General features: G+C 40.0%; 2 protein-coding genes across 2 annotated transcripts in view; one reads left to right on the top strand and one right to left on the bottom strand.

Moving 5' to 3' along the window:
• The window catches only part of foxo1a (forkhead box O1 a), a 39,043-nt gene extending 34,710 nt beyond the window's left edge, over positions 1-4,333 (bottom strand). Inside the window, exon 1 of the mRNA XM_058633972.1 lies at positions 3,207-4,333. Within this exon, the coding sequence (XP_058489955.1) occupies positions 3,207-3,890 (684 nt within the window). The 5' untranslated portion in view covers positions 3,891-4,333. The remainder of the gene's footprint in view (positions 1-3,206) is intronic.
• A 1,566-nt stretch (positions 4,334-5,899) lies between these two features.
• slc25a15a (solute carrier family 25 member 15a) lies at positions 5,900-12,184 on the top strand. Its single transcript, XM_058634299.1, has 7 exons — positions 5,900-5,989; positions 6,205-6,273; positions 8,436-8,694; positions 9,274-9,414; positions 9,526-9,701; positions 10,429-10,587; positions 11,907-12,184. The coding sequence occupies exons 2-7, from the start codon at positions 6,219-6,221 to the stop codon at positions 12,026-12,028; spliced, it is 912 nt and encodes a 303-aa protein (XP_058490282.1). The 5' UTR covers positions 5,900-5,989; positions 6,205-6,218; the 3' UTR covers positions 12,029-12,184.
• Positions 12,185-12,913: the final 729 nt, after the last annotated feature.

The following is a 12,913-nucleotide window of genomic DNA, read 5'->3' as shown; positions in this document are numbered from 1 at the left end:
GAAAGTGTGACTCGTTTGTCGCATTGCTTTACAAAATGTAAATGATCTACTATTATAGTTAATAATGCAAGTTTCTTGGTCTTTAATACCAAAATAAATGATATGGTCTGCACAAAAAAAGGCACAAGGAGATTAATGGAACATTATTCTGCCTCAACTGAACTCAAATGCTAACTGTGAACATGCCTCTGTTTGGCTTTCATGGACAAAAACTATATAAAAAATGATTTGTAAGCTGCCTCCTTCATCTGCAAACAGGCTCTCTTTTACAATCAGACACTGATTATTTGAGCTTTTTTATCATCTACAGCAGCAGAACAGCGGCGGGCGGAGACAAAAAGCATCTAAACTGCTGAATGACTAGGTCTTTTGAGCAGTTGAGTTCACTTCTGAAACTTTTCGTGGGCGCTTTTTTCCAGTCGTCTCGATTTACTCGCTCAATGTTGTTCAGCTTTACTCGCTCAATGTTGCCTCTGTTTGGCTTTCATGGACAGAAACTTTATAAAAACTGATATGTAAGCTGCCTCCTTCATCTGAAAACAGGCCCCAACAGAGCATTGCGCCCATATACTTGTCACTACGGAAGCCCTCAGGACTTCCGCGGGAGTGTCCAACGTCCAATCACAGGCGAGATACAACCAGCGTGTCACACGTTTGCGACGTCAGATTCCTCTGATTACCGTTTTTCGGCTGAAAAACTGCCAGATATCGAAAGTGAAAGTTATCCTTTATGACAATTCTGCAGCCGTAAAATCCAAAATAAATCTTAAAAAAAACATTACCACGGTGGTCATAAGAGGGGTTAACGACAGTTAAATGAAAGGTGCCGGACTGAAAAGCCGCAGAGCAACAGCAGAGATGACCTTTAACCAATATGTGTGATGAATAATGAATGAATGAAGTCATGTTGCTTTTCTTTATGTAGCCAAACCTACGGAACAATGTCACCTCCCTGGTAACGGCACCTTTGTTTACACTGGATGGGGTTTTTCCACTGATAAACCACTAAATCCACTCTGGATTTACATTGACAGCTCGACGCACGATTGATGCTTTTTGTAAACACAGTTTAGGTAGCGTGGACAAATTGGATATAAATATTTTAAAGTTGTTGTTTTTTGTGTCATTTGCAAGGTATTTATGAGTAGTAAAATGGTTATTTTTAATACCTGTACTTTGTGAGTAAGAAAAGAAATTCTTGGTGACTGACATGACTCAGACACTGCAGTCTGGTCTGAGAGGGGGGGAAAACACTTCACAACTGCTTTTAATTTTATCAGCATCCCAGACAGCGTTTAACACAGGGAAGCCACCATAAATCTCTCACTGCGCGACTACAGGCTCAATATGATTTCCCCACTGGGAGAGTAGACTGTCATCAATTCATTGTCAGACACCAGTGAAACTGTTGCGTCTCCAAGAGGGCGGGTCCACGCCCTTCAATGGTGTTCAGTGGGAGGGCTCGTCACACACAACACCACATCACAAACGTCTAAGTCCCCTCTTGTGTAATATTCTGGAGCGTTTCCAGGACACGTGAGTGAAATGGCATCTCGTTACACCACAGACATCCCAACACTTTGATCACCCACACAAATATGGAAAAGCCTGAAAAAGTACCACTTCTTTTTTCTTTTTTCCTCCATGTCTTAATCAAACTAAGAACTTTTTTTTTTTTTTTTTTTTTTCTAAAGAAGCAGCAGCAGATTTCAGGATCCGTGTTGAGTCAGCAGACTCGTATAAATTACATACAGCAGGGGAGAAGTCAGATGACTGTCTCAGGTCACGGGAGCAATTGGTCAGCTTACATGTGGACGGATGACAATGAAGGGATAGTTTCACAAGACCTCAAAGGAGGAGGAGGAGGAGGAGGAGGAGGAGGGTGGGAAATGATTTACAGTCATTTAAGTCACCGTGTGTGTGTGTGTGTGCTCTAAAGTCAGTGTGAAGTAAGTGTGTGTGGATGAAAGACTTTAGTACTTATACTGTATCATCACAATAAAATGACTACTTCATGTAGCAGATGAGCCAGAAACGCCTCAAGGGACTTTAATATGAGACCAAAAAACAAACATATACTGTATTTTAACCAACAGTGCCCACTGGAAAACTGTCTCACTGCTTTATCAGACATTCATGCACTCATGTGAAGTCCCATCACTCACATTTGCCATCGCACTGCTCTTTTACTCACACTGCAAAACTGTCTCTTGCATTTCCCCGCTGTTTGCACAGCTCCAGTGATTGATCAGGCCATGGATTACAGAGGAAACCTGAAGCTGTTTTTTTAGGTTAATATCTCTGTTGGCTGCAAGAAAACAATTGTTTTTTATTGAATCGGAAGATTCTGAGGCCAAAATGTTACTTACAAGAATCATGGTTATGTGAATTTTTCTTAATCGTCATCTCGGCATGGAACGTGATTAGATATGAACCGGGATCAATAGTGGAACTGGCGTTTCAGCGTTGCAAAGTTTGGACTGATGTATTGATTACTACAGCTCTATACCACGTTTACATGTTCCTACATGTGGCGAGGTGTGTGCTAACAGTATATGAATATGGAGGACATTAGGATATGTATGAACTACTTTTGATCATTTCCTGTCACAATTATCTTCACCAGAATCATGGAAATGATTGTGATTACTGTAAACATACGCTCTAATATAGTTTTTCTCATTTCTAGACTGCATTGTCACGTGAAATATTAGCAACTTTCATCACGAAAATTCACCATAATCAACTTATTGTGAGAGCTATTCAAGCGTAAATCAATACATCGCGAAAATGTGGACCAGGCCCCCCTGGTGGACACAGAAGGCACTGCATATGGACCGTAAAGACAGGTCATAAAAAGAAAAACAAATGCAGAGCTGTTATTTATGTTCTTATCTTCTGTAAATGAAGCTATTACATGAACATCCATGGTGTACGATGCTTTGGAAAGTGTTATTACAAAGTGTATGGATTATTATGGACAACTATTATGGATTTCTTTTTTTAATGATGGATAAACTCACTTACATTAAGTTGACTCTTTTGCAACACAAAAAAGAGTTCAATTCAACTTTGTTTGTGTATTTTGGACACTGGAAGAATTACGTTAACTTAAAAGTGTGTGTTGATCAGAGTTTGTTTTTGAAGACAAATCAATTTCAAAAACACACTGGTACTCCCGACACAGACACAGACTTAAAACTTACCTTCCATCCTGCAGAGCTGTTGCTGTCTCCTTTATCCTTGAAATATGGCACACTCTTCACCATCCAGTCATAGATCTGTGACAGGGTGAGTCGGTTCTCGGGAGAACTTTCTATCGCTTTGGTTATGAGGTCTGCATATGACATATTCCCCCATGCGTTTCGCCGGGAGGAGCTGCTCTTCCTCTGGGCAGCGGCGGCGGCGGCTGCGGCCGCAGAGGACGACGATCCGACCGGGGAGGAGAGCAGAGGCACCTGCTGCTGCTGCTGATGCTGCTGCTGCTGATGCTGCTGCTGATGCGGGAGTTGCGGGTTCTGGTGCTGCTGGTGTTGTTGCTGCTGCTGTTGTTGCAGAGGTTGTTGCTGCTGTTGCTGCTGCTGGTGCACACAGTTCTCCTGACACTGGAAGTCATCGGCGCACAGGATGACAGGCTTCTGCTCCGGGAAGTCCTCGCTCTCCTCCAGCAGACTCAAGCTGCTGATGAAGTCGCCGTTGTTGCTGCCGCTGCCGCAGCCGCCCGCGGGCTCCTGCTTCACGGAGGGCACCGGCGACGACGTGTTGGAGTCGCCCGGGTTGAGGAACTCCGGCCGGGGCAGCGGCCAAGTGCAGGAGCGGGGCCGCGACAGGGGCTCGAAATCCGGGTCTATGTCCACCAGGTGTGGCTGCTGCTGAGCCGCTTCCGCCATGGTCGAGTGGTGACGGAGCCGAACGAGTTTGTTACAATGTCATGAAAATGTCGCCGCTTTATGTGTGTGTGTGTGTGTGTGTGTGCGCGTGTGTGTATAAAAAAAGTTACAACTTCGCCTTTGAAATGTGAGACAAAATGGAAACAAGGCAGAAAAAACACCAAACTCCTCAGTGGTTCTTACATCCCAAAAAACTCAAACAGTCAACAATGATTTGAAAACCAAAACTAGATTTTAAGTAAAAAAAAGAAAGAAAAAAAAAGACGTTCGTGAAGGAAAAAGTTGAGTAAAAGTGTCCGCAGTGAGTGTGTGTGTGTGTGTGTGTGTGAGTGTGTGTTGACGCGCCGGTTTGTTTTCGTAGTGATGTTGTTGTGTCCTCCTCTCTCTCCCGGTCTGTCTCTCTCTCTCCGTGTCTGTCTGTGTCTCTCTGTATTCTCCGTGTGTGTTGTTGAGCATGTGAGTGTGAGGACTTTACTGGAAGTATCATTTCTCAGTTGACACCGCCCACACGTTTGATTGACAGCGGAGCTGCGCCAATGAGAGGCGCCCAGAATCGTCGTTTTCAGTCTTTCACCCAGCAAACATCATGGGGACCAAAGAATTTACTTTTATTTATTTATTTTCTCTTGCCAGCTGTGTTTGTCAGCAACAGATGATAGAGAAACTATAGGGAAATCATTTTAAAAAGCCCAGTGTGTAATATTTAGAAGCTTTTATTGACATAAATTGAACATAATACCTATAATTATGCTTGTATGTGTGGATAATGTTTTGAAAATAGGAATAACTTGGCTCTCATGGCCCTAAAATAAGTCATGTTTTGTTATCAGATCAGAGTAAGATCACCAACAAAGAACAATTAATAAAATATTTATGTTTTTAAAGTTGGTATATAACAACAAAACCAGAAGAATTAGCCTTTTATATGTTCTTTCAGCAAGAGCCTTGCTTTCAAGAACAAACAACGTCCTTTCTGGTATGTGAAGGCCACCATAGTTCCCTGACACACTTAGGAAAGGGAAGAGTGAGGTGAAGTCTCACCTTTAGATGTCATTAATTCTTACACCCTGGACTAACATTTTAATATAAACAAACGCGGTTACAGTATGTGAGAATTAGTGACATCTAATGGTGAGAGTGCAGATTACAACAGTGGCTTCACGTACCAGAAAGGATGCTTTTCTTCATTCTCTGATACAAAACACACACATATGCCTAAAACACATATAAAAGGCAAATTATTTTTATATTTTAAAGTAGTTATACACTTAAATAAACACATTTATGAGATCTACTCAATTACTGCCAATAAAAACCTCCTTAATGTTACACACAAGCGTTCCCTTTTCCAAATGACAACACTGTGATCATTCACCATTTCCAGTGACACCTGTTACATGATAAGCCCACAGACTGACACCTAAGCAAATACTGTTATATTATATAATACTAAGTCATTGATCACAATTGATGAGTTTAATATTACAAATATTAATTACCAAATTCCCTAAACTGTCTCAAAAGTATATATTAGATCTTTAAAAATGACTAATTCTGACTTTAACTCAAAGACAAAGATTGTGAGAGTCAAACCGTGATAGTTTTTTGGAATATTATTATTTATCTGCACATTTCTGAGATGGATCTTTTCTCTCTCTGTCTTAAATCAATAAAGTGTTTTGTAGTTTGTCAAAGACAAAGAAGCTCCTCTGTGGTCATCTCATGAGACAAAGCTGCTCCTGTCCCCACTTCGCAGGTGGATAGTCATTTTTGGGGGGATGGTCTCAGTTTTGTCCCCGTGTAACTCTTGAACCATACTGACATCTTGTGGCCATTCGTAGACATTACAACCGGAGCGCCTCTCTTCCGCATTCAACTCAATCAAGACTATTACATCAGCATCGTGAATGTGTGACTTTCTCCTCAGGCTTCAGGTGAGAAAACGGAAGTACAACCTCTCACGAGTTTACTTCTGCGCGCGTGAGATGGGGTGTAAACGCATTGTGTGGTAGTGAATGTGGGGATATTTCATCAGGTCACGCTCGCTCGTGTTGCGCTGCCCGTGGGTCAACGACAAGAAGACTGTGAGGACGGCACAGGTGAGCGTCACATGACCTGTCCCACATAAAGCTTGTTTTGTGGGGTTTTATTTTTTGTCTTGAAACAATTGAACAACTTTGCATATATATGTGTGTGTGTGTGTGTGTGTGTGTGTGTATGTAGTACAGCCATCTGAAGTCACGTGAGTGTGTGTGAAGACAAAGTTGTTAAATATTTTTAAAATATATATAAAAGGCATTTTCTTGTTTCACAGTATCTGATGAAATCATGGCTCCACACCCTGCAGTCCAGGCTATCATTGACTTCACGGCTGGAGCAGCAGGTGCGTTTCATCTACACTCAGCAGATCAGACAAAAAACAACAACATTGTAAAAATATGTAGCTGTATATATTTTTAAACTTAGTTTTTTCATTTAAAAAAAAAGGGGAAAAAAGGCTTAATTTCTGATTAATTTCTTAAATAATTATCAGGTCAATCAAGTACAACACATTTAACTCAATTTTATTGATTACTATTATGTTAGCACTGAAAAATAGCATTTAAATAATAAAAAACTGCACTGAAAAATAGCATTTAAATAATAAAAAACTGTGTTTTTTTTATTTATGATATATTTGTTTTGGTTGATGGCCTTTAGTGCAATTCTTAATCAGTTTATCAGATTTTAAATGAGTATTATTAGGTTAGTAGTGTAAAACACCACCTATAGCTCATAAATATATGGTTTTTATTTATGCTATATTAGTTTTGGGGATGGCATTTAGAACAATTATTTATCAGTTTATGATATTGTAAACAAGCATTAGGGTTATATATTATATATTAGGCTGTATCTGCACACACTGGTGCCATTAGTAAGTCACCTGCCAGGTTTGAAGCCTGTCCAGTGACGGATAGTTAAACAGATGTCCCCTGAGTCACATTTAGGAATTTAAAAACTACACTTTGATGTTTTAAAAATGGTGAAATGGAGCAGCGGAGCGTCTGGGGCTGCAGCTGACTCAGCGACAGCGTCACGTTGCAGGGCACAGTGAGACATCAAAGCAACACTAACCGTTGCCATGACTTCAAAGAGTTACCGTGACATCAAAAAAGCGACTGGACACAGGTTGACAGACAGACTCACTCACACACACACACACACACACAGACAGACATCCCTTGAATTAATAAGAGAGAGATATGTTTACTGTGGGGACCAATCACAGTGACATTCACGGAATTATTAATTACCACAAGCATAGATTTCACCTCAGCCAGTTTCAGACAACACACTAAAATACTGATATTTATCTGTGATAGCCCAGTGCTGTATCTACCAGCCATGACTGCATATTAATTATGTTTTTATCAGTTGAATTTTGTATATAGAATATTCATTTTTGAAGCCAGACTCAATATTTGCTATAGTAATGTCATGTCTGTTTACACTCAGGCAAAGCAGCATAGTTGACAGGCTAAATGTTTTTTTCATAGGAATGGAGACGTGTTATTCAATCTCCACCCTCTGTCGTTACAGCGCTCTCACCCAAGACGCTAATTCATTCTTTGTAATTGACAAACCTGAGGACATCTCCGCTCTCAGACAAACACACAGACGCACAACTCCTTCTCCTTACCTCATTTTGTGTGAAGGAGGAGCATGGAGTGGTAGCAGCTGCTATCAGTGACAACATGTTAAACTACTTTGGATTTGAAGTTTTCCCCTTTAGTTTCAGTAATGATTGATACAAATAAACCATCTGTGGTCTTGCCCTGACTTCATTTAAAATCCTGAAACTGACACAAGATCTAGTGAGCCCTTCAAGAACTGGTCTTGAGATGTAGACCAGTCTTGAGTACTGCAACAAGAACATGAAAATCAAAAGTTATATGAAGATTGTGTGGGAAATCATGAATCCAGTTAGTGGCACAACTTCTGGTGAAATATAATCAAACTCCTTAACCTGTGGTCAGTTAAGGGCAAACTTGGACTTTATTAAGCTTACGTTAGCGATTCAAATTTCTGATATAGGTTGAACACGTTTACATTGTACCAAAAATGTGTCCTTCTGCTTCATCGCTAAATATTCTTGGTAACTTCTGCAGACAACGATTGTAGAACATCTTTGGCAGAGGAACCGATATGGTCATGCTGGCTTATTGACAACCAGGATAGACTGTGCATATCGTCAATTCCGCCTCTCCCAAAGGTCCGTTTTATAAGAATTAGTGACATGTAGTGGTGAGACTGCTCACGCCTCCCTTGCCAAAGAGCATCAGGGAACTACGGTGGCCTTTGCAGGACCAGAAAGAACTTCATTCTACTTAGTTTGCATAGTAAGGTTTTCTCTGGTTACTCTGGTTTCCTCTCACAATCCAAAATGTGCAGAGGTCCTTAAAAAAAGGATTTTTAATTTTGATTATACATTTGTATAAGTATTATGATCAATTTCTACCTACATGTTAAACAGTGGACCTGTGTCTTGTCCTGATTCCTCAGGCGGGACGGCCTGTGTGCTGAGTGGTCAGCCGTTTGACACGGCAAAGGTGAAGATGCAGACGTTCCCCTCCATGTACCGCAGCTTCGTCCACTGCTTCGCGTCCATCTACAGACAGGTGGGACTGCGCGGCCTCTACAAAGGCACCACACCGGCACTGATAGCCAACATCTCTGAGAACGCTGTGCTCTTCCTGAGCTATGGCCTCTGTCAGGACGCCGTCCGCCTCATGTCCCGGATGGACAAAGGAGCAGAACTCAGGTTTGCTTTTACTGATTATGTGTTTGTGATAGACCAGTGCTGCATATACTGTCGTAGAATGCATAATCTATTCAAACATAAACATTTTTTCCAAGAAATTTTTTGTAAAATAGAGTATATAGGCCATGGTTAGAGCTGGCTTTGCCTCTCTACACAGAAAACACACTGTTCATTAAATTCAAATTTGGCACAGTTGTGTATTTGATCCATTTTTCTGAATGAATGTGACAATTCTCCGCTTCCATTTCCTTCTTTAGAGCTCGACAGTTTAAATTATGCATTTTTCTTCTCAGAATTTAGTTTATACGGTTTTTTTTGTTTTTTTATTGAAAATGCTTTTATGCATTTAAACTGCTGACATGAAATTGGAGAGATCGGAAACACAGACTGTTCGTGCTGTTCAATAACTGGTTACTGAAGTTAATGCACTGTAACACTTGTTATCTTTTGAGAAAAAAGACTAAATGTCAAATATATGGCAACCTTTTATTGGTTAATTTCCTGAGCTCTTTTTTCCTTGTGTTTCTGTCTCATAATGTCATTTTCCCCTGTATGAAACTCCTTTCCCTTGCTCATCAGCGATATTCAGATGGCATCAGCGGGATCTTTAGCCTCCATCTTCTCTGCCATGGCGTTGTGTCCCACTGAGCTGGTGAAGTGTCGCATGCAGGCCATGCATGAAATGGAAGCGTCCGGCAAGGTCACGAGTGGACAGAGGAGGTCGGTGTGAGACGCTGAAATGATGAGCTGTGAATGAAGTGTTGAATTTTTGAGGGGCTGACTGACGCACACTTTGGCGACTGTGTTGTGCTTTGTGCTGTGTGACCTCAGCACCGTGTGGTCAGTAGTGAAAACGGTGCTGAGAACCAACGGCCCTCTGGGCTTTTACCAGGGACTGACGTCCACCGTCGTGAGGGAGATGCCGGGATACTTCTGCTTCTTTGGGGCCTACGAACTGTGTCGGTCCACGTTTGCAACGCACATGGGCACAGATAAAGACGGTATAGGTATGATGATGGTATTTTCTCCTTGGTATTTATAGGTCCAGTGTGTAAGAATTAGTGACATCATGCAGTGAGACTGCAGTTCCATTCCAGAAAGAATGTTTGCAATTTCAAACTTTTAGTCCAGCTGGTTTGTTTGGTTGGGCTGCTCTAAAAACACGGTATTACAACCGTACAGCCTTTATAAAGCAGGTCCCTAAACCGAAACTACATATAAGAAGCATATTCTAAGCAGAGTTTACACTAGAAAATATTTTTGCCGGCCCATGTGGCCGTTAATATTTCAAAAATTCAGACAAATTCTTAAATAGACGCACTTAACAAGAAACACGCAAGTTTTCATTGAATTCTGGAAAACAAACATCCCACTAACTGTAAAGTGAGCAGGCAAAAATCTAATTATTATAAACTAAATGAGAAATAAACAATGAATGCCCTGCTGATTTAACCACAAATACATTATGCAGAGTACGACTCTTTTCAATTAACTCCTAACTTCTTTACACGCTTATCTCTTGCGTAAATGTCGAAATAAATAATGAAAGTAAGACATTTTGGCCTTTGACAATATTTTTTTTGCATTTTTGCATTTATCAGCTCATGTAAAGGCTGATTCTAAGGCTATGAAAACAAAACAAGTTGTATTTTAAGGTTACACAATGGATCTTTAATCTTTAATCAGGTATTTTTTTCCAGTTATTTTATGGTTAGACATCTTTGATCTTTGCAGGTATTCTTCCGCTCATGTTCAGCGGCGGATTTGGGGGAGCTTGTCTTTGGCTGGTGATTTATCCCATAGACTCTGTAAAGTCCAGGATCCAGGTGCACTCCTTAGCCGGGAGGCAAGAGGGCTTCAGGAAAACCTTCCTGGGCATCGTACGCACCGAAGGTAAATATCACATCGTGAATTCGACACAACCTCACAGTTATCAAAAATGTTTATGTCACATGACCATTTAATCCTAGTGTGATGGACCACAACTGTATAATTTGGCTCTTTGTAAACAGATTCAGGAGAAAACTGCAGCCAACTCTAACGGACCGAATATTCTGTTAAATGCTGAATCAATGCAGCCATTATGTCTGTTTTTCCTTCTTTATAGTTGGACATTATTCACATTTACCTTTGTTTAATAGTTCAGAATTTGTTTTTTAATGATTTCATCCAAAAAAAAAGAAAAGTGAAGAAGAATCCCCAACCCTGATGTTATTTGCTGCTTGTTTTGTTGATTCAAATCAGGTAAACAGAGCAGTTATATTTTAATATTAGTAGGTACATAAGGGTTTCAGACCCACAGAGTCAGTCCTATGAAGTTTAACTCCTGAGCTATTAACAAAAACATTTGTGTTGACTTGTTTACCACCAGACATTACAAATAACAAATATTCTCATCCCATGAAGCTGGTTAGAATAGTGTTGTATTTTTATTTGTATAGTCTATAAAGTGTTTCTATGATATTTACGTTATATATTTTACGTTTTTCTTTGGATGAAATACTGATACTGATTGTCGTATGGATCGCACAGATCTGTGCCGTGGTAAATTACCATGGGAATAATACACAACTCCTTATATGGACATGCTGGGCGTGTGTGTTCATAGGTCACATATGCAGGCTTTTAAAACATGTGGGGGGTTTTGTCTTCTTATGTGTTGTTGAGTCAAAGTTATGATTCACTTTGCAATAATTGTGCAGACGTCACACATTTAGAGCGTTTTTCTTCATAAAAATTAGCCAAGTCAATTTTGAACTGTGACTGTTTTTCCAAATTTCACAAATTCAATCCAATTTAAACATTTTGGGTACTTTTAGCTCAGGGAAAATAAAAAAAATGTCTCATCACATTGTCTAGGTTGTGCTGAAATAAGGATACAAGACACTCTATATTTCACATTCTTAAAGCCTCTGTATAAACTGTATGTTTAAACATAGTAATGTAAAAAAGCAGTCAAGTTCTGAGGGTTAATAACAACAAATTTCAATAACTGACGGAGTTGACACTTCTCTTATTATGACAGAGTTTTTAGCTAAACATGGGAGTAGATAATAATAATATAAAATGCTCCACTCCTGACGAGTCGTGACGTGTTGATGCATCTTGTGACTGAGCCGAGGACTCGCCTGACTCGTCTCTGGGGAATGAGCTGTCTGTCTGTCTGTCTGTCTGTCTGTCTGTCTGACTGACTGTCGTCTCTTGTCCCGCAGGTTTCCCTGCTCTGTACTCTGGCCTCACTCCTACCATGATACGCACCTTCCCTGCCAACGGCGCCCTCTTCCTGGCTTATGAGTTCACTCGCAAGAGTCTGATGGAAGCAGCTGGCGCCTGATGTCACACGGCCGTGCCCTGCAGTAATGTTTAAAATGACACGACTACGAGGTTTAAAGTGTTCTAATTTTAAGTGACGTAAGCTAAAGTATAATACATTTCTATTGGTGCTGTTCGAGAATATGCCATGAACTGTGTGAGTATGTAATGTAAAATAAAATGTGTCAGTCACAAGTCAAGGCTTGATATTTAATGTGTAGTAAAAGAAACATGATCAGTAATGTCTTGGTTGGATTTCAGTGCGTGTTTCACAGTAACCACTTACAAGTGTTTTAAATATGGAATCAGAGGAAAGAGAACAAAAAACACACTAACAGCTACTTCAGAAATCAGTCAATGAATCAGTAAAAGTTGTCTCACAGAAGAAAAACACAAGATACAACGGATAAAACACTTAATCTTTACTTATATATACATTAATAATACTGTTCATTCAATTTTGGGAATACTTTTTTGTTTTGTTAAGTTAAAACATTTTATTTGTTTTTAAATACATACTTGTATTCTTTACATTTAAAATGATTTAACTTAAAATCCTGTGGAATCAGGGTCTGAAATTAGTTTAGTAATGATTTCTTTATTGAGATTCAATTCTGGTTGCACTGAAGCATGAAATTAAATAATTCAATTATACAAGAAAGTAATGCAGCTACAAATGTATCCAGAGCCTTATTTAATCATAATGAGACCAAGTGGAAATCAAAGGTTTGGGTCTTTAGTGGAGTCTGTGTTTGCTTCTTCAGCTAATGTTACTAGACATTTTGCTTCATTCTAAATCAAAAGGCAAAAATAAAACATTTCTCTAGCTCATGTTGTACAGGGAACTGGGTGTCATGTGACCAGACATCAGCATCCTCACAAGAAAGGATGCTAATGTGCTGCTCAC

This window comes from Solea solea, chromosome 7, assembly GCF_958295425.1.
Source record: "Solea solea chromosome 7, fSolSol10.1, whole genome shotgun sequence".
Lineage (NCBI taxonomy): Eukaryota > Metazoa > Chordata > Actinopteri > Pleuronectiformes > Soleidae > Solea > Solea solea.
Note: the sequence above shows the minus strand (reverse complement) of the source record. Positions and strands in the feature narration are given on the sequence as shown.

Coding starts and splice junctions, on each gene's coding strand:
- slc25a15a (XM_058634299.1), top strand. CDS start 6,219: ATGGCTCCACACCCTGCAGTCCAGGCTATCATTGACTTCACGGCTGGA. Junction 8,695..9,273: donor GACAAAGGAGCAGAACTCAG/GTTTGCTTTTAC, acceptor CTTGCTCATCAG/CGATATTCAGATGGCATCAG. Junction 9,415..9,525: donor GTCACGAGTGGACAGAGGAG/GTCGGTGTGAGA, acceptor GTGTGACCTCAG/CACCGTGTGGTCAGTAGTGA.